We start from the raw sequence: 23,673 nt of genomic DNA on the forward strand, positions 1-23,673 counted from the left end.
TTCAAGAATAATTCATGCAATTGTATATTGTTAATTTGAAAGCATTAAAAGTGCAGTTTCTTGTCTCTCCTCCTTGTATTAATCAAGTGGTTGAGGTTGATATAGGATTTAGTAATATGTAGACCAATACTTTCTAGAGATAGTAATTATTACATTAATCTAACTACACCGTTGAAGATGTCATTTGTTGTTAATAATTCATAACTATTTTAGAGTAACTGTTATAATATCAGAGGTGAAACTGGAAGAATGTTATTCAACCTAAAGTAGTCTACTATTACTTTGATACATTTTTACTTAAGTAAAAGTAAAATTACCAGTCTAAAAAATCTACTCAAGTAAAAAGTAGTTAATTTAAAACATGAGTAAAAGTTGCTGAGTAACTTGTTTAACAGCGGGGGTGGGGTGGGGGACTCCCCCATGTGGGGTTGTAACGTATGAGAGTTTCACAGTATGAGAACCGTCTCAGAAAATATCACGGTTTATGGTATTAAACAATTATTAAATATATAAACTGCATTATTAAATTACGGTTATTATTTTCATCAGTTAAAATGACAGTTAAATAAATTAAACATTTGTTCAATAAAACATAATATCAACTAACTTCAATAATTGATTATGATTGACATCTTATTTTTTATCATTAATAACTTATTAAATTTTATTACAATTTTTTCAATGATTTAATAGAAATATATTATCCAAAACAGTGGTAATCAAATAAAAGTTTAGCAAAAGTTTTAATCCTTTTATTTTTTGGCAAAGTGCTGCAAAACAGATTTAGTCAATTAAACCATGGACAAACAATATATATATTCCTTAAAGAATGTGTAAATACATTTTAGTATTATTGTTGGTGTTTAAACAGCACTTCCTCATTAAAAAAGGGGAGGAGACCGCAAGAAACTCTGGGTTTACTGAAGAAAACCTGCTCCCGACCAGGTTAGGTTCACAGAGTAAGTTACCATGGTAACTGACTCTGAGTATTAGTTACCTCTCTTTCAGAAACGGGCTTGACTTACTCTGCTTTCTCGGGTTTGATATACCCCTCTTTCTGAAACGGAAAACCCAGAGTTTCCCTCATTTCAGGGTTAACATACTCAGAGTTTTCACTTAACCTCCTTTCTGAAACAGGCCCCTGGTGTATTCTTAAAATGTGTTTTGGAGCTGTCCGTGGTACTGAACACCTTGCGTCCGAATGCCAAGATAGGAGATATTATGTCTTATCAGGAGGAAAAAAATGGCACGTGTAGTACAGCTTTTCAAAGTAACGAAACTTATTTTATTTATTTATTATTTTTTGTACAATCTGCACTAAGAAAAACATACTGCCCTGAAAGCGTATACAGTTACGTTTTGGTAGATTTTAATCATCAATTAATGTTAAATAAATACAACTAAAATATTAATTCTGCAATGCATCTACAGCACTTTTAGACACTGGCTGTCTTTTCACTGAATTATTATTATCTACTTCGCCTCAATTTGTCCGCGCGGTGTCGTCAGAGACCGAGATTTTCTCTTAGCCTACCTCGGCTGTAAAGCTCCTCCTCGGTTAAGGGAGGGTTCGGTTTATCACGTGAGGCTTTTGTTCGTGAAAGGCCACATCACTGTGTCTCTGTTTTTGCACGAGCAGTGAGGAATTACGGCGCTCTAGTGATTTTTACCGCATGGATGAAACGGATATTTTAACGGAATTATGAAAATGTCAAATCACAGATTTAAATCGTGGATGTATTTCATTGCAGCGTTTTCCATTTGGAATATTACCGACGGGCAGATTGTGTATTCAATATCAGAGGAGGCTGATCCGGGAACCACAGTGGGAAATATAGCAAAGGATGTGAACCTTAATCTTCCGGAATTAGAGCTTCGTGGCTTTCAGATCGTTTCAGGCCCAAATAAGAGGTATTTCAATGTTAATTTGAAAGGTGGTGTTCTCCTCGTCAAGGAGAGAATAGACAGGGAACTGTTGTGCGGAAGGAGCAGCAAATGCTCTTTGGAACTAGAAGCCATTGTTAACTCCCCCTTAAACATGTATCGACTGGAGGTGAATGTTTTAGACATAAACGATAACACTCCTACTTTTAAGTCACCAAAGACAGAACTAAATATTGTGGAATCAGCCTTCCCTGGCGAGAGATTTACTTTACCAAGTGCGTTTGACGCAGATGTGGGGAGTAATTCGGTGAAAAGCTACAAGCTCAGCCCGAATGAACATTTCTCTCTGGATGTACAGAGCGGAGGAGAGCAGAGTGTGTCTGCTGAGTTAGTGCTGCAGAAAGCTTTAGATCGAGAGAAACAAGCGGTGATCCAGCTCACACTGACCGCTGTAGACGGAGGAAAACCTCCGAGATCAGGAACATCACAAATTATTATTAATGTGGAGGATGTGAATGATAACATCCCTGTATTTAGCCAATCTCTTTACAAAACACGAATTATGGAAAATGCGCCTCCAGGCACCTCTGTTGTCACGGTCCACGCTAGTGACGCTGACGAGGGCTTGAACGGAGAAATTATTTATTCAATGATACGCAGTGATGATGATAATATTGCTAACGCCTTTACCATTGATTCTGTCAGTGGCCTCATCTCTGTTGCGGGGAACATTGATTACGAAGCAAGCAATGCCGTAGAAATTCGCGTCCAAGCAAAAGACAAAGGCCAAAAACCAAGAGCTAGTCATTGTAAAGTTTTAGTTGAAATTATTGATGTTAATGATAATGTACCTGAAATTTCCGTCACATCTCTCGCTGAAATGGTGAGAGAAGACGCTATTGCTGGTACAATGGTGGGACTGGTTACCGTTAAAGACGGAGACGGTGGAAAAAACGGTGCAGTTGTTCTAAAGATACGCGATTCTCCACCTTTTCGCATACAGAATACCTATAAAAATAAATATTCTCTAGTGGTGGATGGTCCTCTAGACAGAGAGCGCGCGCCCGTGTATAACGTGACCATCACAGCCACTGATGAAGGGACTCCGCCTCTCTCCAGCACCAGTATCATTGCTGTACACGTTTCTGATGTGAATGACAACGCGCCGCGCTTTCCAGAGCCCGTCATTAATGTTTATGTGAAAGAGAACAGTCAGATTGGAGCTGTTATTCATTCAGTATCTGCTCTAGATCCTGATGTAGGTGATAATGCCCGGATTACATATTCTTTACTAGAAAGCTCTAAAAGCGGCCCGGTAACATCCATGATCAACATAAACTCTGACAGTGGAGATATACACAGTTTACAGTCGTTTAACTATGAGGAGATCAAAACATTTCAGTTTAAGGTTCAGGCCACAGACTCTGGTGTTCCTCCTCTCAGCAGTAACGTGACTGTGAATGTTTTTATCCTGGATGAGAATGACAACAGTCCCGGGATTCTCGCGCCCTATTCCGAGCTCGGTTCCGTTAACACAGAGAACATTCCCTATTCTGCTGACGCGGGCTACTTTGTGGCCAAGATCAGGGCTGTAGATGCAGATTCTGGTTACAATGCGCTGCTGTCTTTCCACATCTCTGAACCCAAAGGAAACAATCTGTTCCGAATCGGAACCAGCAGCGGGGAGATCAGGACTAAGAGGAGAATGAGTGACAATGACCTGAAAACTCACCCGTTGGTCATTTTGGTTTGTGATAACGGAGAGCCCTCACTGTCAGCGACTGTGTCTATCGATGTCGTGGTTGTTGAAAGCGTTGGTGACGTCAAGACCCCATTCAGACATGCGCCGATAAAGGAGGAGAGTTTCTCGGATTTAAATCTGTATTTGCTGATCGCCATTGTGTGTGTGTCCGTCATCTTTTTACTGAGCCTCATCAGTTTGATCGCGGTAAAATGCCACAGGACAGACGGCAGTTTGGGCAGGTACAGCGCCCCGATGATCACCACACACCCTGACGGGAGCTGGTCTTACTCCAAAGCTGCTCAGCAGTATGACGTGTGTTTTAGCTCGGACACGCTGAAGAGTGACGTAGTGGTTTTCCCCGCGCAATTTCCGCCTGCAGATGCAGAACTGATCAGTATTAATGGAGGAGACACTTTTACCAGAACACAAACACTCCCTAATAAAGAAAAGGTAAGATAATATCATATTTATTTATTTATTTTTTCTCTCTCATTTCCTCCTTTTTATGTTTGGCAATATGAGACTTTGCTCCGATTTTGAGCTGAACATCTAACTGGCATCCTCACTGTTGGCTTGATTATTTATTTTTTTGGAAATATAGTTTTTCGTATAGATTGCAGGCTTAAGTTTTTTTGCACAATGGACATTGCATTGTTTGATCTGGTGTATTCTTTTAAAATGTGTTTTTGAGCTGTCCGTGGTACTGAACACTTTGCGTCCGAATGCCAAGATAGGAGATATTATGTCTTATCAGGAGGAAAAAAATGGCACGTGTAGTACGTAGTACAGCTTTTCAAAGTAACGAAACTTATTTTATTTATTTATTTTTTTTGTGCAATCTGCACTAAGAAAAACATACTGCCCTGAAAGCGTATACAGTTACGTTTTGGTAGATTTTAATCATCAATTAATGTTAAATAATACAACTAAAATATTAATTCTGCAATACATCTACAGCACTTTTAGAGACTGGTTGTCTTTTCACTGAATTATTATTATCTACTTCGCCTCAATTTGTCCGCGCGGTGTCGTCAGAGACCGAGATTTTCTCTTACCTCGGCTGTAACGCTCCTCCTCGGTTAAGGGAGGGTTCGGTTTATCACGTGAGGCTTTTGTTCGTAAAAGGCCACATCACTCTCTCTGTTTTTGCACGAGCAGTGAGGAATTATGGCGCTCTGTTGATTTTTACCGCATGGATGAAACGGATATTTTAACGGAATTATGAAAATGTCAAATCACGGATTTAAATCGTGGATGTATTTCATTGCAGCGTTTTCCATTTGGAATATTACCGACGGACAGATTGTGTATTCAATATCAGAGGAGGCTGATCCGGGAACCACAGTGGGAAATATAGCAAAGGATGTGAACCTTAATCTTCCGGACTTAGAGCTTCGTGGGTTTCAGATCGTTTCAGGCCCAAATAAGAGGTATTTCAATGTTAATTTGAAAGGTGGGGTTCTCCTCGTCAAAGAGAGAATAGACAGGGAACAGTTGTGCGGAAGGAGCAGCAAATGCTCTTTGGAACTAGAAGCCATTGTTAACTCCCCCTTAAACATGTATCGACTGGAGGTGAATGTTTTAGACGTAAACGATAACACTCCTACTTTTAAGTCACCAAAGACAGAACTAAATATTGTGGAATCAGCCTTCCCTGGCGAGAGATTTACTTTACCAAGTGCGTTTGACGCAGATGTGGGGAGTAATTCGGTGAAAAGCTACAAGCTCAGCCCGAATGAACATTTCTCTCTGGATGTACAGAGCGCAGGAGAGCAGAGTGTGTCTGCTGAGTTAGTGCTGCAGAAAGCTTTAGATCGAGAGAAACAGTCTGTGATCCAGCTCACACTGACCGCTGTAGACGGAGGAAAACCTCCGAGATCAGGAACATCACAAATTATTATTAATGTGGAGGATGTGAATGATAACATCCCTGTATTTAGCCAATCTCTTTACAAAACACGAATTATGGAAAATGCGCCTCCAGGCACCTCTGTTGTCACGGTCCACGCTAGTGACGCTGACGAGGGCTTGAACGGAGAAATTATGTATTCAATGATACGCAGTGATGATGATAATATTGCTAACGCCTTTACCATTGATTCTGTCAGTGGCCTCATCTCTGTTGCGGGGAACATTGATTACGAAGCAAGCAATGCCGTAGAAATTCGCGTCCAAGCAAAAGACAAAGGCCAAAAACCAAGAGCTAGTCATTGTAAAGTTTTAGTTGAAATTATTGATGTTAATGATAATGTACCTGAAATTTCCGTCACATCTCTCGCTGAAATGGTGAGAGAAGACGCTATTGCTGGTACAATGGTGGGACTGGTTACCGTTAAAGACGGAGACGGTGGAAAAAACGGTGCAGTTGTTCTAAAGATACGCGATTCTCCACCTTTTCGCATACAGAATACCTATAAAAATAAATATTCTCTAGTGGTGGATGGTCCTCTAGACAGAGAGCGCGCGCCCGTGTATAACGTGACCATCACAGCCACTGATGAAGGGACTCCGCCTCTCTCCAGCACCAGTATCATTGCTGTACACGTTTCTGATGTGAATGACAACGCGCCGCGCTTTCCAGAGCCCGTCATTAATGTTTATGTGAAAGAGAACAGTCAGATTGGAGCTGTTATTCATACAGTCTCTGCTTTAGATCCTGATGTAGGTGATAATGCCCGGATTACATATTCTTTACTAGAAAGCTCTAAAAGCGGCCCGGTAACATCCATGATCAACATAAACTCTGACAGTGGAGATATACACAGTTTACAGTCGTTTAACTATGAGGAGATCAAAACATTTCAGTTTAAGGTTCAGGCCACAGACTCTGGTGTTCCTCCTCTCAGCAGTAACGTGACTGTGAATGTTTTTATCCTGGATGAGAATGACAACAGTCCCGGGATTCTCGCGCCCTATTCCGAGCTCGGTTCCGTTAACACAGAGAACATTCCCTATTCTGCTGACGCGGGCTACTTTGTGGCCAAGATCAGGGCTGTAGATGCAGATTCTGGTTACAATGCGCTGCTGTCTTTCCACATCTCTGAACCCAAAGGAAACAATCTGTTCCGAATCGGAACCAGCAGCGGGGAGATCAGGACTAAGAGGAGAATGAGTGACAATGACCTGAAAACTCACCCGTTGGTCATTTTGGTTTGTGATAACGGAGAGCCCTCACTGTCAGCGACTGTGTCTATTGATGTCGTGGTTGTTGAAAGCGCTGGTGACGTCAAGACCCCATTCAGACACGCGCCGATAAAGGAGGAGAGTTTCTCGGATTTAAATCTGTATTTGCTGATCGCCATTGTGTGTGTGTCCGTCATCTTTTTACTGAGCCTCATCAGTTTGATCGCGGTAAAATGCCACAGGACAGACGGCAGTTTGGGCAGGTACAGCGCCCCGATGATCACCACACACCCTGACGGGAGCTGGTCTTACTCCAAAGCTACTCAGCAGTATGACGTGTGTTTTAGCTCGGACACACTGAAGAGTGACGTAGTGGTTTTCCCCGCGCAATTTCCGCAGGCAGATGCAGAACTGATCAGTATTAATGGAGGAGACACTTTTACCAGAACACAAACACTCCCTAATAAAGAAAAGGTAAGGAATTAGAATTTAATGACACTAAGTTGCAAAATATATATGCCTAAGTACATGAACGATTGGATTTTGTACTTTCCAGAGCATTAATCCTCTTCGAGTACTCGTGTCCTTTTATAATTCAATTTATGCGCATTTCCTTGATCACCTAATTGAAATGATTGTATTGATTTTTGCTCACTGTGTTTTAAGGTGTAAGGTTGCTCTCTGTGCTGATGGTTTTGTAACCACTCTTGTAACTGTCCGAGGTCCTGAAATATATCTCATTTCCTTTGTGCGTGAAAGGGTGTTTTCCCTTCTTGCATTGGTTTTTTTAATGTTTTTATTTTATTTTAGGTTGAATTATTAGTCCCCTTTAAGTTATAGTTGTATATAGGCTATACAGCATATAATTGTAAAAGGACGATAAATGGGCGTATGAAAAACAATTACACACACACACACACAAATATATATTATTAAAAAAGATAATAAATAAAGTGTGCCCTAATCACAATTCACTTATCAGCTGATTTGAGAGACAGAAAACTTCTCGGTATATTAGGCCTATTAATAATATTTTTGCAACAGCATTCAAATTTTTGATCCCGCTGTACAGCATGCGTAGGCTAGGCCTGTATGTTATTTTATCTTTTTCCACAAGATGTCACTATGACTCTACACATTTCTATGTTCATCATTTTGCAAAGCTCCTCCCGGTTTGGGGAGTGTTTTGTTTCTTGTGGGGCGCTTTGTTCTCCAGTCTTTGGTCTGTGTTTGAAAGAGATTCACAGTTTTGTGCTTGCCTCTGGAAATACGTGTTTGTTTTAAAACGGCTATGGTTACGGAATATAGATACAATGGAGCGACAACGACAAACGACGTCGATCTTTCTCATTGTATTTTTTTGCGTTTGGAAATTCTCTAATGGCCAGATTATGTATTCCGTGCCGGAGGAGGCAAAACCGGGCACGACTGTCGGGAATCTAGCAAAGGATTTCAGCCTGAATTTAGACGATCTGGAGCGTCGGGGATTTCGTATCGTTTCAGGTCAGAATGAGAGGTATTTCGATCTAAATAGAAAGACGGGAACGCTTCATATTAAAGACAGAATAGATAGAGAGGAGCTTTGCGGACGAAGCTTAAAATGTGTGGTGGAACTGGAGGCCATTGTGAATTCTCCGTTGAATATGTACCGTTTTGAAGTAAACGTTTTAGATATAAATGATAATGCACCTGTATTTGCCTCCGAAAAAAAAATTCTGAATATTTCAGAGCTGGCTTTGCCAGGAGATAGGTTTCCGTTACAGAACGCGTTTGACGCAGATGTGGGCAGTAATTCAGTAAAGAGCTACAAGCTCAGTACAAACGAGCATTTCTCTTTGGATGTACAGAGCGCAGGAGATCAGAGTGTGTCTGCTGAGTTAGTGCTGCAGAAAGCTTTAGATCGAGAGAAACAAGCTGTGATCCAGCTCATACTGACCGCTGTAGACGGAGGAAAACCTCCAAGATCAGGAACAATGCAGATAATCATAAATGTTGAGGATGCAAATGATAACATTCCGGTATTTAGTAAATCACTTTATAAAGCTCGTGTAAGTGAGAATGCGCCATATGGTACATCAGTTATAACTGTTCATGCAAGTGATCTAGATGAGGGTCTTAACGGCGAAGTAGTTTATTCTCTTCTCAATCATGACTCTAACAAAATAATGCCATTTGCTATAGATTCCACTTCCGGTTTGATATCTGTCCACGGTAATATAGACTACGAAGAATATGCTGCAATTGAAATGCGTGTCCAGGCGAAAGATAAAGGCCCAAACCCAAGAGTGGCTCACTGTAAAGTTTTAATTGAAATTATCGATATTAACGATAATGTACCTGAAATATCAGTGACATCTCTCGCTGAAACTGTGAGAGAAGACGCTGGTGCGGATACAATGGTGGGGTTGATAACAGTTAAAGACGGGGATGCAGCTAAAAACGGTGCTGTCATTCTTAAGATACGCGATTCGGTACCATTCAAAGTACAAAACACTTACAAAAATAAATATTCTCTGGTAGTAAACGGTCCCCTAGACAGAGAGCGCGCGCCCGTGTATAACGTGACCATCACAGCCACTGATGAAGGGACTCCGCCTCTCTCCAGCACCAGTGTCATTGCTGTACACGTTTCTGATGTGAATGACAACGCGCCGCGCTTTCCAGAGCCCGTCATTAATGTTTATGTGAAAGAGAACAGTCAGATTGGAGCTGTTATTCATACAGTCTCTGCTTTAGATCCTGATGTAGGTGATAATGCCCGGATTACATTTTCTTTACTAGAAAGCTCTAAAAGCGGCCCGGTAACATCCATGATCAACATAAACTCTGACAGTGGAGATATACACAGTTTACAGTCGTTTAACTATGAGGAGATCAAAACATTTCAGTTTAAGGTTCAGGCCACAGACTCTGGTGTTCCTCCTCTCAGCAGTAACGTGACTGTGAATGTTTTTATCCTGGATGAGAATGACAACAGTCCCGGGATTCTCGCGCCCTATTCCGAGCTCGGTTCCGTTAACACAGAGAACATTCCCTATTCTGCTGACGCGGGCTACTTTGTGGCCAAGATCAGGGCTGTAGATGCAGATTCTGGTTACAATGCGCTGCTGTCTTTCCACATCTCTGAACCCAAAGGAAACAATCTGTTCCGAATCGGAACCAGCAGCGGGGAGATCAGGACTAAGAGGAGAATGAGTGACAATGACCTGAAAACTCACCCGTTGGTCATTTTGGTTTGTGATAACGGAGAGCCCTCACTGTCAGCGACTGTGTCTATCGATGTCGTGGTTGTTGAAAGCGCTGGTGACGTCAAGACCCCATTCAGACATGCGCCGATAAAGGAGGAGAGTTTCTCGGATTTAAATCTGTATTTGCTGATCGCCATTGTGTGTGTGTCCGTCATCTTTTTACTGAGCCTCATCAGTTTGATCGCGGTAAAATGCCACAGGACAGACGGCAGTTTGGGCAGGTACAGCGCCCCGATGATCACCACACACCCTGACGGGAGCTGGTCTTACTCCAAAGCTGCTCAGCAGTATGACGTGTGTTTTAGCTCGGACACACTGAAGAGTGACGTAGTTGTTTTCCCCGCGCAATTTCCACCTGCAGATGCAGAACTGATCAGTATTAATGGAGGAGACACTTTTACCAGAACACAAACACTCCCTAATAAAGAGAAGGTAAGATGAGTTAATACATATTTAGTTTTTTAGTTTTTTTAGTTTTTTGTTTTTTTTTGTTTTTGGTAAATTAAGTCTTTGTAGGCTACATATCTAACTGGCACGCTCTCTTCTGTCAGTCTTAATTATTGTAGATTTGTAGATGTTGTTTTAGAGTGCACGTAAAACATGGAACGTGTGTATTTATTGCATAGTGGACAGGTGTTGTTCTGCAGCTGCAGGGTTTAAAGTGGAATTGGAGCAGTTCGTGGTACTGAACACCGCCCGTCCAAATAGCAGATTGTCACGGCGTATCAGACATGAAACCTCTCATGTTCATTTTTCCCCCCACATTGTTGGAATGATAACGTTTATATTGCACAACACAGCTTAAAATAATATATATATATATTTTTTTTCTTTTGGCACGAGGTGACACAGTTACCAAAACACACATGCTGCGTAATACTGTGAATGGTTTGCATCGCAAACTTACTCTGTTTACAGTACGCGTTTCATCTTCAGACATTTTCCCCTTATGTTCTGAAAGTCAAAATATGTTTTCGGGCCTTTGTGGTGTTCAAGTAATATTTAAATTGATATTTTAAAAAAATCGTTTATTTGCCTTATATAGTTGAAACAGTTTTAAATCATTTTATTGATTAGTAATCAACCAGAACTATTAGTACCAGAACTATTTTGTTCTGGTTGATTACTAATAGAACTAGAAGTAATGACAGTTTATTTATTTGTCATTTTATGATCACTTAAGACGGAGAATATAATGCTTCTGATTTGTTGATGTGATGGTCAAATTTGTCCGCGCGATGTCAGTATCTGACTGTTGTATGAGCTTTCATGACATGGCGAGGCTCCTCCTTATTTTCCTTTTTCGTTCGTCCTGCATAAGGTCTTTGTTAGTCGTCCGCCATTGTCCTCGGATACAGTCCACTCGTGGATTTAGCAGGACACATTTTACAGACATGCGGGAGGATTTCGCTGATTTAACTTGCGTAACTGTGATTTTGTAAAATGGCTTCAGCAGAAGGACGTATTTTCAAATCCTGGATATTTTTCGGTGTCTTTCTTCGCTTTGGGATTTTTACAGATGGGCAGATTGTGTATTCCATATCGGAGGAGGCAAACCCAGGCACGACTGTTGGAAATTTAGCTAAGGATTTTAACTTGAATCTACAGGATATTGAAAGACGTGGATTTCAAATCGTGTCGGGGAACAACGGAAGGTATTTCGATTTGAATTTAAAGACGGGTGTTCTTCACGTGAAGGAGAGAATAGACCGAGAGGAGCTATGCGAACAGAATGTGAAGTGTTCATTACCTCTGGAAGCAATTGTTAACTCCCCTTTGAATATATATAGATTTGAGATAAATGTACTAGATATTAATGATAACCCACCAATATTTAGTTCCTCAAAGACAACAATGAATATTACGGAGTTAGCTATTCCAGGGGAGCAGTTCGCTCTACCTATCGCGTTTGACGCAGATGTGGGCAGTAATTCAGTAAAGAGCTACAAACTGAGTCCAAATGAGCATTTCTCTCTGGATGTTCAAAGTGGAGGAGATCAGAGTGTGTCTGCCGAGTTAGTGCTGCAGAAAGCTTTAGATCGAGAGAAACAGCCTGTAATCCAGCTCACACTGACCGCTGTAGACGGAGGAAAACCTCCAAGATCAGGGACAATACAGATAATCATAAATGTTGAAGATGTAAACGATAACATTCCTGTTTTCAGTAAACCATTGTATAAAGCTCGCGTAAATGAAAACGCGCCGCCGGGTACCTCCATTATTACAGTTCAGGCCAGCGACCCAGATGAGGGCGTAAATGGTCAGATTGTTTATGCTTTAGTTAGCCACAATAATGATAAAAACGTCGATTCATTTTCAATAAACCCGGAAACTGGCGAGATTACGGTGAAAGGTGATGTGGATTATGAAAGAAAAAATGCTGTGGAGCTCCGCGTACAGGCGAAAGATAAAGGGCACAAACCAAGAGCGTCTCTTTGTAAAGTGCTACTGGAAATTGTAGATATTAACGATAATGTTCCAAAAATCTCTGTAACATCGTTGGTTAACACTGTAAAAGAAGATGCTCCGATTGACACAATGGTTGGAATGATCACTGTAACTGATATTGATGCTGGTAAAAACGGACAGGTCACCTTAAAGATTCAGGGATCTGTTCCTTTTAAAGTTCAGAACTCGTACAAGAATTATTATACTTTAGTAGTAAACGGTCCTCTAGACAGAGAGCGCGCGCCCGTGTATAACGTGACCATCACAGCCACTGATGAAGGGACTCCGCCTCTCTCCAGCACCAGTGTCATTGCTGTACACGTTTCTGATGTGAATGACAACGCGCCGCGCTTTCCAGAGCCCGTCATTAATGTTTATGTGAAAGAGAACAGTCAGATTGGAGCTGTTATTCATACAGTCTCTGCTTTAGATCCTGATGTAGGTGATAATGCCCGGATTACATATTCTTTACTAGAAAGCTCTAAAAGCGGCCCGGTAACATCCATGATCAACATAAACTCTGACAGTGGAGATATACACAGTTTACAGTCGTTTAACTATGAGGAGATCAAAACATTTCAGTTTAAGGTTCAGGCCACAGACTCTGGTGTTCCTCCTCTCAGCAGTAACGTGACTGTGAGTGTTTTTATCCTGGATGAGAATGACAACAGTCCCGGGATTCTCGCGCCCTATTCCGAGCTCGGTTCCGTTAACACAGAGAACATTCCCTATTCTGCTGACGCGGGCTACTTTGTGGCCAAGATCAGGGCTGTAGATGCAGATTCTGGTTACAATGCGCTGCTGTCTTTCCACATCTCTGAACCCAAAGGAAACAATCTGTTCCGAATCGGAACCAGCAGCGGGGAGATCAGGACTAAGAGGAGAATGAGTGACAATGACCTGAAAACTCACCCGTTGGTCATTTTGGTTTGTGATAACGGAGAGCCCTCACTGTCAGCGACTGTGTCTATTGATGTCGTGGTTGTTGAAAGCGCTGGTGACGTCAAGACCCCTTTCAGGCACGCGCCGATAAAGGAGGAGAGTTTCTCGGATTTAAATCTGTATTTGCTGATCGCCATTGTGTGTGTGTCCGTCATCTTTTTACTGAGCCTCATCAGTTTGATCGCGGTAAAATGCCACAGGACAGACGGCAGTTTGGGCAGGTACAGCGCCCCGATGATCACCACACACCCTGACGGGAGCTGGTCTTACTCCAAAGCTACTCAGCAGTATGACGTGTGTTTTAGCTCGGACACACTGAAGAGTGACGTAGTGGTTTTCCCCGCGCAATTTCCGCAGGCAGATGCAGAACTGATCAGTATTAATGGAGGAGACACTTTTACCAGAACACAAACACTCCCTAATAAAGAGAAGGTAAGACATTTTTCATGAAAAGTTAGTAAAACAAATTTTTCAGTTCGATATAGTTTGCTGCTGCAATTTCTCGAATTATTCGTGCTGCATTTACCGTTATTTCATTATTTATTTGAGATTAAAACTGAGGGGAAATGAGTTATAAACCATTACAGCAGCTTCTCTCCAAACTCTTATTCCTGTTGCGCACAGGTTTAGATGTAGTTTATCGTATTTTGCACTCGCGCTGTCCATGGTGCTGAAAACGCAAATGCTCTAAGAATTCCGTTGTTATTTTGTCTGAAATTGCCATACACTTATGAATATATTTCTTTTCCACGTCTCATTACCCTGTTTTGTCATTTCACATTTTTTAAGATTTAATTTTGTAGTTGATAAATAATCTCATTCATTATACGTTCAATGCCACTGTTATACTTAGACATGTATGATGTAGACACTAGCCATTTTAGACATTGGCGATTGAAAAAAAGTATGATCTTATAACTGATATAGCCTATTAAAAATATCACAATATGTTATTGTATTTTATTTAGAAACAGTATAGTTTGCAGTTGTCCACACGATGTCACTAGCCTTCCATTTTACAGGAGTATTTCCATAACTCTTCTATAAGCTCCTCCTCATTTTGTAGCTTCTCGAGCAGAGAGGCTTTGTTCAGTATTCGCCATTGTTTCAGGAAGCTGCGAGTGCGTTGTTTCGTGTGAACGTTTCCTCAGCGACTATGCTATCGGATTTTTATGATTTTGTGATATCCAGAAGATTCAGAGGCAATGGAATCCAAACGGCAATCGACATTTCGCTTTTGGCTTTCTGTGCACTTTCTGTGTTGGCTTTGGAATATAACGAGCGGACAGTTTGTCTATTCCGTGTCTGAGGAGACAAACCCAGGAACTACGGTTGGGAATTTGGTGAAGGATTTTAATCTGAATATTCAAGATCTCGAGGTACGAGGGTTTCATATAGTTCCGGGACCGAACAAGAGGTATTTCGATATAAATACAAAAACTGGCGTTCTCCATGTCAGAGAAAGAATTGATCGAGAAGAAATCTGCGAGCAGAATATTAAATGTTCGCTGCCTTTAGAAGCCATGATTAGCTCTCCATTGAATATTTACAGATTTGAAATAAATGTTGTTGACATAAATGATAATGCACCCGCATTTCGGACATCAATTACAAATTTGAATATTAGCGAATTAGCTATTCCAGGGGAGAGGTTTCCATTACAGAGCGCGTTTGACGCAGATGTGGGCAGTAACGCTTTAAAGAGCTACAAACTGAGTCCAAACGAACATTTCTCTCTGGATGTACAGGGTGGAGGAGATCAGAGTGTGTCTGCTGAGTTAGTGCTACAGAAAGCTTTAGATCGAGAGAAACAGCCTGTGATCCAGCTCACACTGACCGCTGTAGACGGAGGAAAACCTCCGAGATCCGGGACAACAGAGGTTATTGTTAACGTTGTAGATGCCAATGATAATATTCCTGTTTTCAGTAAGTCTCTGTATAAAGCCAAAACCATTGAGAATGCGGCACGTGGTACTCACGTGATTACTGTTAAAGCTACTGATTTAGATGAGGGTGTGAACGGTGAAATCATTTATTCAATAGTGAATCACAACAATGACAAAAATGTCGATGCATTTTCGATAAACCCAGAAACGGGTGAAATTACTGTGCAAAAAGAAGTAGATTATGAGCAGAGGAATGCAATCGAGCTCCGAGTACAAGCAAAAGATAAAAGTAATAACCCGAAAGCGGCACATTGTAAAGTATTGGTCGAGATTGTGGATGTGAATGACAACATACCGGTGATATCGGTGACGTCTTTAGTGAGCACTGTAAAAGAAGATGCTCCGATTGACACAATGGTTGGAATGATCACTGTAACTGATAATGATGCTGGTAAAAACGGACAGGTCACTTTAAAGATTCAGGGATCTGTTCCTTTTAAAGTTCATAATTCTTACAAGAATTATTATACATTAGTTGTTAACGGTCCTCTAGACAGAGAGCGCGCGCCCGTGTATAACGTGACCATCACAGCCACTGATGAAGGGACTCCGCCTCTCTCCAGCACCAGTGTCATTGCTGTACACGTTTCTGATGTGAATGACAACGCGCCGCGCTTTCCAGAGCCCGTCATTAATGTTTATGTGAAAGAGAACAGTCAGATTGGAGCTGTTATTCATACAGTCTCTGCTTTAGATCCTGATGTAGGTGATAATGCCCGGATTACATTTTCTTTACTAGAAAGCTCTAAAAGCGGCCCGGTAACATCCATGATCAACATAAACTCTGACAGTGGAGATATACACAGTTTACAGTCGTTTAACTATGAGGAGATCAAAACCTTTCAGTTTAAGGTTCAGGCCACAGACTCTGGTGTTCCTCCTCTCAGCAGTAACGTGACTGTGAATGTTTTTATCCTGGATGAGAATGACAACAGTCCCGGGATTCTCGCGCCCTATTCCGAGCTCGGTTCCGTTAACACAGAGAACATTCCCTATTCTGCTGACGCGGGCTACTTTGTAGCCAAGATTAGGGCTGTAGATGCAGATTCTGGTTACAATGCGCTGCTGTCTTTCCACATCTCTGAACCCAAAGGAAACAATCTGTTCCGAATCGGAACCAGCAGCGGGGAGATCAGGACTAAGAGGAGAATGAGTGACAATGACCTGAAAACTCACCCGTTGGTCATTTTGGTTTGTGATAACGGAGAGCCCTCACTGTCAGCGACTGTGTCTATTGATGTCGTGGTTGTTGAAAGCGCTGGTGACGTCAAGACCCCATTCAGACACGCGCCGATAAAGGAGGAGAGTTTCTCGGATTTAAATCTGTATTTGCTGATCGCCATTGTGTGTGTGTCCGTCATCTTTTTACTGAGCCTCATCAGTTTGATCGCCGTAAAATGCCACAGGACAGACGGCAGTTTGGGCAGGTACAGCGCCCCGATGATCACCACACACCCTGACGGGAGCTGGTCTTACTCCAAAGCTACTCAGCAGTATGACGTGTGTTTTAGCTCGGACACACTAAAGAGTGACGTAGTGGTTTTTCCCGCGCAATTTCCGCCAGCAGATGCAGAACTGATCAGTATTAATGGAGGAGACACTTTTACCAGAACACAAACACTCCCTAATAAAGAAAAGGTAAGACATTTTTCATGAAAAGTTAGTAAAACAATTTTTTCAGTTCGTTTTAGTTTGGAGCTGCAATTTCTTGAATTATTCGTCCTGCATATATCGTTATTTCATTATTTATTTTAAATTAAAACTGAGGGGAAATTAATTATAAACCATTTCTTCTCCCCAAACTCTTTTATTCCTGTTGCGCACAGGTTTTAGAGTAGTTTGTTGCAAGGTTTATCGTATTTTGCACTTACGCTGTCCATGGTGCTGAAAACGCAAATGCTCTAAGAAATCAGCTGCTATTTTGTCCGATATTGCCATAAACCTATAAATATATTTCAGTTCCATGTCGTCTTATCCTGTCTTGTAAGTTCACTTTAATAATAATAATAATAATAATAATAATAATAATAATAATAATAATTTTGTAGTTATTAACCTTGTTCAGTATGTACGTCCGATGCCACTGTAATACTTGGGACCAATGATGTGGGCACTTAAGCCATTTTAAACATTAAATTTATTTTAATTTCATGTTTTTATAACTGATGGATTAAACAAAAAATGTGTTATTATATTTTATGAAGAAACAGAGTTTGCAGTTGCCCGCACGATGTCACTAGCCTTCCATTTTACAGGAGTATTTCCATAACTCCACTATAAGCTCCTCCTCATTTTGTAGCTTCTCGAGCAGAGAGGCTTTGTTCGGTGTTCGCCATTGTTTCAGGAAGCTGCGAGTGCGTTGTTTCGTGTGAACGTTTCCTCAGCGACTATGCTATCGGATTTTTATGATTTTGTGATATCCAGAAGATTCAGAGGCAATGGAATCCAAACGGCAATCGACATTTCGCTTTTGGCTTTCTGTGCACTTTCTGTGTTGGCTTTGGAATATAACGAGCGGACAGTTTGTCTATTCCGTGTCTGAGGAGACAAACCCAGGAACTACGGTTGGGAATTTGGTGAAGGATTTTAATCTGAATATTCAAGATCTCGAGGTACGAGGGTTTCATATAGTTCCGGGACCGAACAAGAGGTATTTCGATATAAATACAAAAACTGGCGTTCTCCATGTCAGAGAAAGAATTGATCGAGAAGAAATCTGCGAGCAGAGCATTAAATGTTCGCTGCCTTTAGAAGCCATGATTAGCTCTCCATTGAATATTTACAGATTTGAAATAAATATTGTTGACATAAATGATAATGTACCCGCATTTCAGACATCAATAATAAATCTAAATATTACCGAATCAACTTCTCCAGGGGAGAGGTTTCCATTACAGAGCGCGTTTGACGCAGATGTGGGCAGTAACGCTTTAAAGAGCTACAAACTGAGTCCAAACGAACATTTCTCTCTGGATGTACAGGGTGGAGGAGATCAGAGTGTGTCTGCTGAGTTAGTGCTGCAGAAAGCTTTAGATCGAGAGAAACAGCCTGTGATCCAGCTCACACTGACCGCTGTAGACGGAGGAAAACCTCCCAAATCCGGTACAATAGAGATTATTGTTAACGTTGTAGATGTTAATGATAATATTCCCGTTTTCAGTAAGTCTCTCTATAAAGCCAAAATCATTGAGAATGTGGCACGTGGTACTCACGTGATTACTGTTAAAGCTACTGATTTAGATGAGGGTGTGAACGGTGAAATCATTTATTCAATAGTGAATCACAACAATGACAAAAATGTCGATGCATTTTCGATAAACTCAGAAACGGGTGAAATTACTGTGCAAAATGATGTAGATTACGAGCAGAGGAATGCAATCGAACTCCGAATACAAGCAAAAGATAAAAGTAATAATCCTAGAACTGCACACTGTAAAGTATTGGTCGAGGTTGTGGATGTGAATGACAACATGCCGGTGATATCGGTGACGTCTTTAGTGAGCACTGTAAAAGAGGATGCTCCGATTGACACAATGGTTGGAATGATCACTGTAACTGATAATGATGCTGGTAAAAACGGACAGGTCACCTTAAAGATTCAGGGATCTGTTCCTTTTAAAGTTCAGAACTCCTACAAGAATTATTATACTTTAGTGGTAAACGGTCCTTTAGACAGAGAGCGCGCGCCCGTGTATAACGTGACCATCACAGCCACTGATGAAGGGACTCCGCCTCTCTCCAGCACCAGTGTCATTGCTGTACACGTTTCTGATGTGAATGACAACGCGCCGCGCTTTCCAGAGCCCGTCATTAATGTTTATGTGAAAGAGAACAGTCAGATTGGAGCTGTTATTCATACAGTCTCTGCTTTAGATCCTGATGTAGGTGATAATGCCCGGATTACATATTCTTTACTAGAAAGCTCTAAAAGCGGCCCGGTAACATCCATGATCAACATAAACTCTGATAGTGGAGATATACACAGTTTACAGTCGTTTAACTACGAGGAGATCAAAACATTTCAGTTTAAGGTTCAGGCCACAGACTCTGGTGTTCCTCCTCTCAGCAGTAACGTGACTGTGAATGTTTTTATCCTGGATGAGAATGACAACAGTCCCGGGATTCTCGCGCCCTATTCCGAGCTCGGTTCCGTTAACACAGAGAACATTCCCTATTCTGCTGACGCGGGCTACTTTGTGGCCAAGATCAGGGCTGTAGATGCAGATTCTGGTTACAATGCGCTGCTGTCTTTCCACATCTCTGAACCCAAAGGAAACAATCTGTTCCGAATCGTAACCAGCAGCGGGGAGATCAGGACTAAGAGGAGAATGAGTGACAATGACCTGAAAACTCACCCGTTGGTCATTTTGGTTTGTGATAACGGAGAGCCCTCACTGTCAGCGACTGTGTCTATTGATGTCGTGGTTGTTGAAAGCGCTGGTGACGTCAAGACCCCATTCAGACACGCGCCGATAAAGGAGGAGAGTTTCTCGGATTTAAATCTGTATTTGTTGATCGCCATTGTGTGTGTGTCCGTCATCTTTTTACTGAGCCTCATCAGTTTGATCGCGGTAAAATGCCACAGGACAGACGGCAGTTTGGGCAGGTACAGCGCCCCGATGATCACCACACACCCTGACGGGAGCTGGTCTTACTCCAAAGCTACTCAGCAGTATGACGTGTGTTTTAGCTCGGACACACTGAAGAGTGACGTAGTGGTTTTCCCCGCGCAATATCCCCCTGCAGACGCAGAACTGATCAGTATTAATGAAGGAGACACTTTTACCAGAACACAAACACTCCCTAATAAAGAAAAGGTAAGAAATGATGACACAGCCTAAAGTTTTTTTCCCTTTATATTAATTTATTAATCACAAATCTTTAAAATATATTACCCGAAAACATTTTTTTTTTCACTGTTCCTAAATAAACCAGTAAATATGTGTTTTGTTTAGTCATGTTATAGCCTAGTTCTCTCTCCAAAGCCACTTGGTGTCAGTATAGTGTTTTGAAACGTTCGAGCGCGCCCACATTGGCTCCTCCTCGTCCTTATAGAGCGCCACTCACTCACGCGCTTTGTTCTATTTCGTCTTCATGGCTGCATGCATATAAATTACATATAGTGGAATACAACCAAAGAATGGAATCTGTTTTGCCAATATTTCTTTTTGCATCGATTGGTGGAGTTTACAAAATAGATGCGTAATGGCGAGGATCATTCTTCTCGGCGGGACTGTTATTTGTCTGGTTTTGCTGCGCCTGCTGTCTATGGCTTCAGCCCAGATCGCATACTCCATTTCAGAGGAGGTGAACACAGGGACATTTGTTGGAAATATCGCAAAGGATCTTAATTTGAACATCCAAGAACTTGAATCACGCGGATTTCACATCCCTGCAGTTTTGGGAAGGAAATATTTTGAGGTTAATTTGAAAACGGGTGTTCTGTTCGTCAGCGAAAGGATCGACAGGGAGGAATTATGTCCTGCCTCGCCGCAATGTTCAGTGAATTTAGAAGCCATTGTTAATAATCCATTAAACCTGTTTCGCATTGAAATCAATATTTTAGACATTAATGACAATGCTCCGTCGTTTCGTGTCAGGTCTAAGCAATTTAACATATCGGAGTATGCGTTTGTTGGCGACAGATTGCAGTTGCCGAGGGCGTCGGATCCCGATGTTGGAGCGAACTCGATAAAGAGCTACAAACTGAGCTCAAATGAACACTTTTCTCTGGATGTACAGAGCGCAGGAGAGCAGAGTGTGTCTGCTGAGTTAGTGCTGCAGAAAGCTTTAGATCGAGAGAAGCAAGCGGTGATCCAGCTCACACTGACCGCTGTAGACGGAGGAAAACCTCCTAAATCTGGTACAATACAGATAATCATAAATGTACAAGATGTAAATGATAACGCACCAATGTTTGGGAAAGCACTTTACAAAGTGCGTATTTTTGAGAATGCACCAATGGGAACATTAGTCATAAATCTGAATGCGACTGATTTGGATGAGGGTGTAAATAGTGAAATAATATATTCTTTAGTTCACCAAGACAGCGATGACAAAACAAACAAGGTTTTTAAGATTGATTCTGCCACTGGTGTCATTTCAGTGCAGGGCAGTGTGGATTTTGAGCAACACAACGCTTATGAGATTCACGCTCAGGCTAAAGACAAAGGAGCGAGTCCGCGGTCCGCGCACTGTAAAATACTAGTAGAGGTTTTAGATATAAACGACAACGAGCCTGAAATATCCTTAACGTCGCAAGTGAACACAGTAAGGGAGGATGCTAAAAAAGAAACAACGGTTGCTTTGATAACGATATCTGACAAAGACTCGGGAAAGAATGGGAATGCGCACGGGAAAGTGGTAGGTGATGTTCCTTTTAAATTACAGTCGTCATACAAGAATTATTATTCTCTTGTAGTGGATGGGCCGTTGGATAGAGAGCGTGTTGATCGATATAATGTCACAATCATGGCGTCAGATGAAGGGACCCCGCCTCTTTATTCCTTACGCGTTTTGACAGTGCATGTATCTGATGTTAATGACAATCCCCCGCGTTTTCCAAATCCTGTTATAAATGTATTTGTAAAAGAAAATGGCCTTAAAGGCCAAATCATTTACTCTATTTCGGCTGTTGATCCAGATTTGGATGAAAATTCCAAAATTACTTACGGAATACTGGAACCACTTCACAAATCCGGAACTACATATTCTGCTATCAGTGTAAACCCTGACAGTGGAGATATACACAGTTTACAGTCGTTTAACTACGAGGAGATCAAAACATTTCAGTTTAAGGTTCAGGCCACAGACTCTGGTGTTCCTCCTCTCAGCAGTAACGTGACTGTGAATGTTTTTATCCTGGATGAGAATGACAACAGTCCCGGGATTCTCGCGCCCTATTCCGAGCTCGGTTCCGTTAACACAGAGAACATTCCCTATTCTGCTGACGCGGGCTACTTTGTGGCCAAGATCAGGGCTGTAGATGCAGATTCTGGTTACAATGCGCTGCTGTCTTTCCACATCTCTGAACCCAAAGGAAACAATCTGTTCCGAATCGGAACCAGCAGCGGGGAGATCAGGACTAAGAGGAGAATGAGTGACAATGACCTGAAAACTCACCCGTTGGTCATTTTGGTTTGTGATAACGGAGAGCCCTCACTGTCAGCGACTGTGTCTATCGATGTCGTGGTTGTTGAAAGCGCTGGTGACGTCAAGACCCCATTCAGACATGCGCCGATAAAGGAGGAGAGTTTCTCGGATTTAAATCTGTATTTGCTGATCGCCATTGTGTGTGTGTCCGTCATCTTTTTACTGAGCCTCATCAGTTTGATCGCGGTAAAATGCCACAGGACAGACGGCAGTTTGGGCAGGTACAGCGCCCCGATGATCACCACACACCCTGACGGGAGCTGGTCTTACTCCAAAGCTACTCAGCAGTATGACGTGTGTTTTAGCTCGGACACTCTGAAGAGTGACGTAGTGGTTTTCCCCGCGCAGTTTCCGCCTGCAGATGCAGAACTGATCAGTATTAATGGAGGAGACACTTTTACCAGAACACAAACACTCCCTAATAAAGAAAAGGTACTTTTTTTTTAAATGTATACTTTTTTCTTTAATTTTCCTATGTGTATACAAAAATCTTGTATCTAGCTTCTGACATCTCCTGTTAAAACATGAGCTGTATTTAGATCGCGTGAGAGCTCTCCGTGGTGCTGAAACACACTGCGATTGAGTATAGTTTGACTCCGTCCAGCACCAGTGTGCTGAATGGTGCCTTATTGGATACCAAAATTAGTTTGGCCAAAGTAAACGGAACAGTTTTGAGTTTTTCTAACCTTTTTATATTTTTAAGTTTTTCGCGTGCATTTGATACGCAGTTCATTGGCATATAATACACATGCACCCCACACCTCTAATTCTACCCAAACGTATAATACACACGCAACCCACCCCACTACTAAACCCACCCTAACCAACCAACGAGCATCATATGCACGTGAAAATTCATTTTAGCGTATAAATTACACATGCGTGCTATAAAGACGCATTTAGTGTGTTCGGGTTGATAACGCAGAGATTACCATGGCTGTTTGTATGTCTGAAAATGAGTCCCAAGTTTGTCACGTGAGGCGGATTTGTCGCTGTCTGTGTCATGTTAAAGAGGTCATGCTCAGCTTTTGTGTTCCGCTGGGAAAATCTCTGGCACATAAACAGGAAAATGAAATATGCTGCCACTGGGATTGAATTTATCGATGCTATATCAATGCTCGCATGACTTTCCCGTTCTCTTCCTTGACTTATTTATTTATTTTTTCCCACTTACAACATGCAGTAC

General features: G+C 41.7%; 2 protein-coding genes and 3 pseudogenes across 2 annotated transcripts in view; all 5 read left to right on the plus strand.

The window, feature by feature from the left end:
• The window catches only part of LOC120473282 (protocadherin alpha-C2), a 102,710-nt gene that overhangs the window by 37,843 nt on the left and 41,194 nt on the right, over positions 1 to 23,673 (plus strand). The gene's annotated exons all lie outside the window — the stretch shown is intronic.
• Positions 1,622 to 4,102, plus strand: LOC148977604 (protocadherin alpha-3 pseudogene; annotated as a pseudogene).
• Positions 4,755 to 7,486, plus strand: LOC120473291 (protocadherin alpha-3 pseudogene; annotated as a pseudogene).
• On the plus strand, positions 7,906 to 10,741 carry LOC120473290 (protocadherin alpha-2 pseudogene; annotated as a pseudogene).
• Positions 17,550 to 20,531, plus strand: LOC120473244 (protocadherin alpha-3-like). Its single transcript, XM_039662975.2, has one exon. It carries the CDS (start codon positions 17,774 to 17,776, stop codon positions 20,174 to 20,176), a length of 2,403 nt encoding a protein of 800 aa, XP_039518909.2. The 5' UTR covers positions 17,550 to 17,773; the 3' UTR covers positions 20,177 to 20,531.

Source organism: Pimephales promelas, chromosome 9 (genome assembly GCF_988280905.1).
Source record: "Pimephales promelas chromosome 9, fPimPro1.hap1.1, whole genome shotgun sequence".
NCBI lineage: Eukaryota > Metazoa > Chordata > Actinopteri > Cypriniformes > Leuciscidae > Pimephales > Pimephales promelas.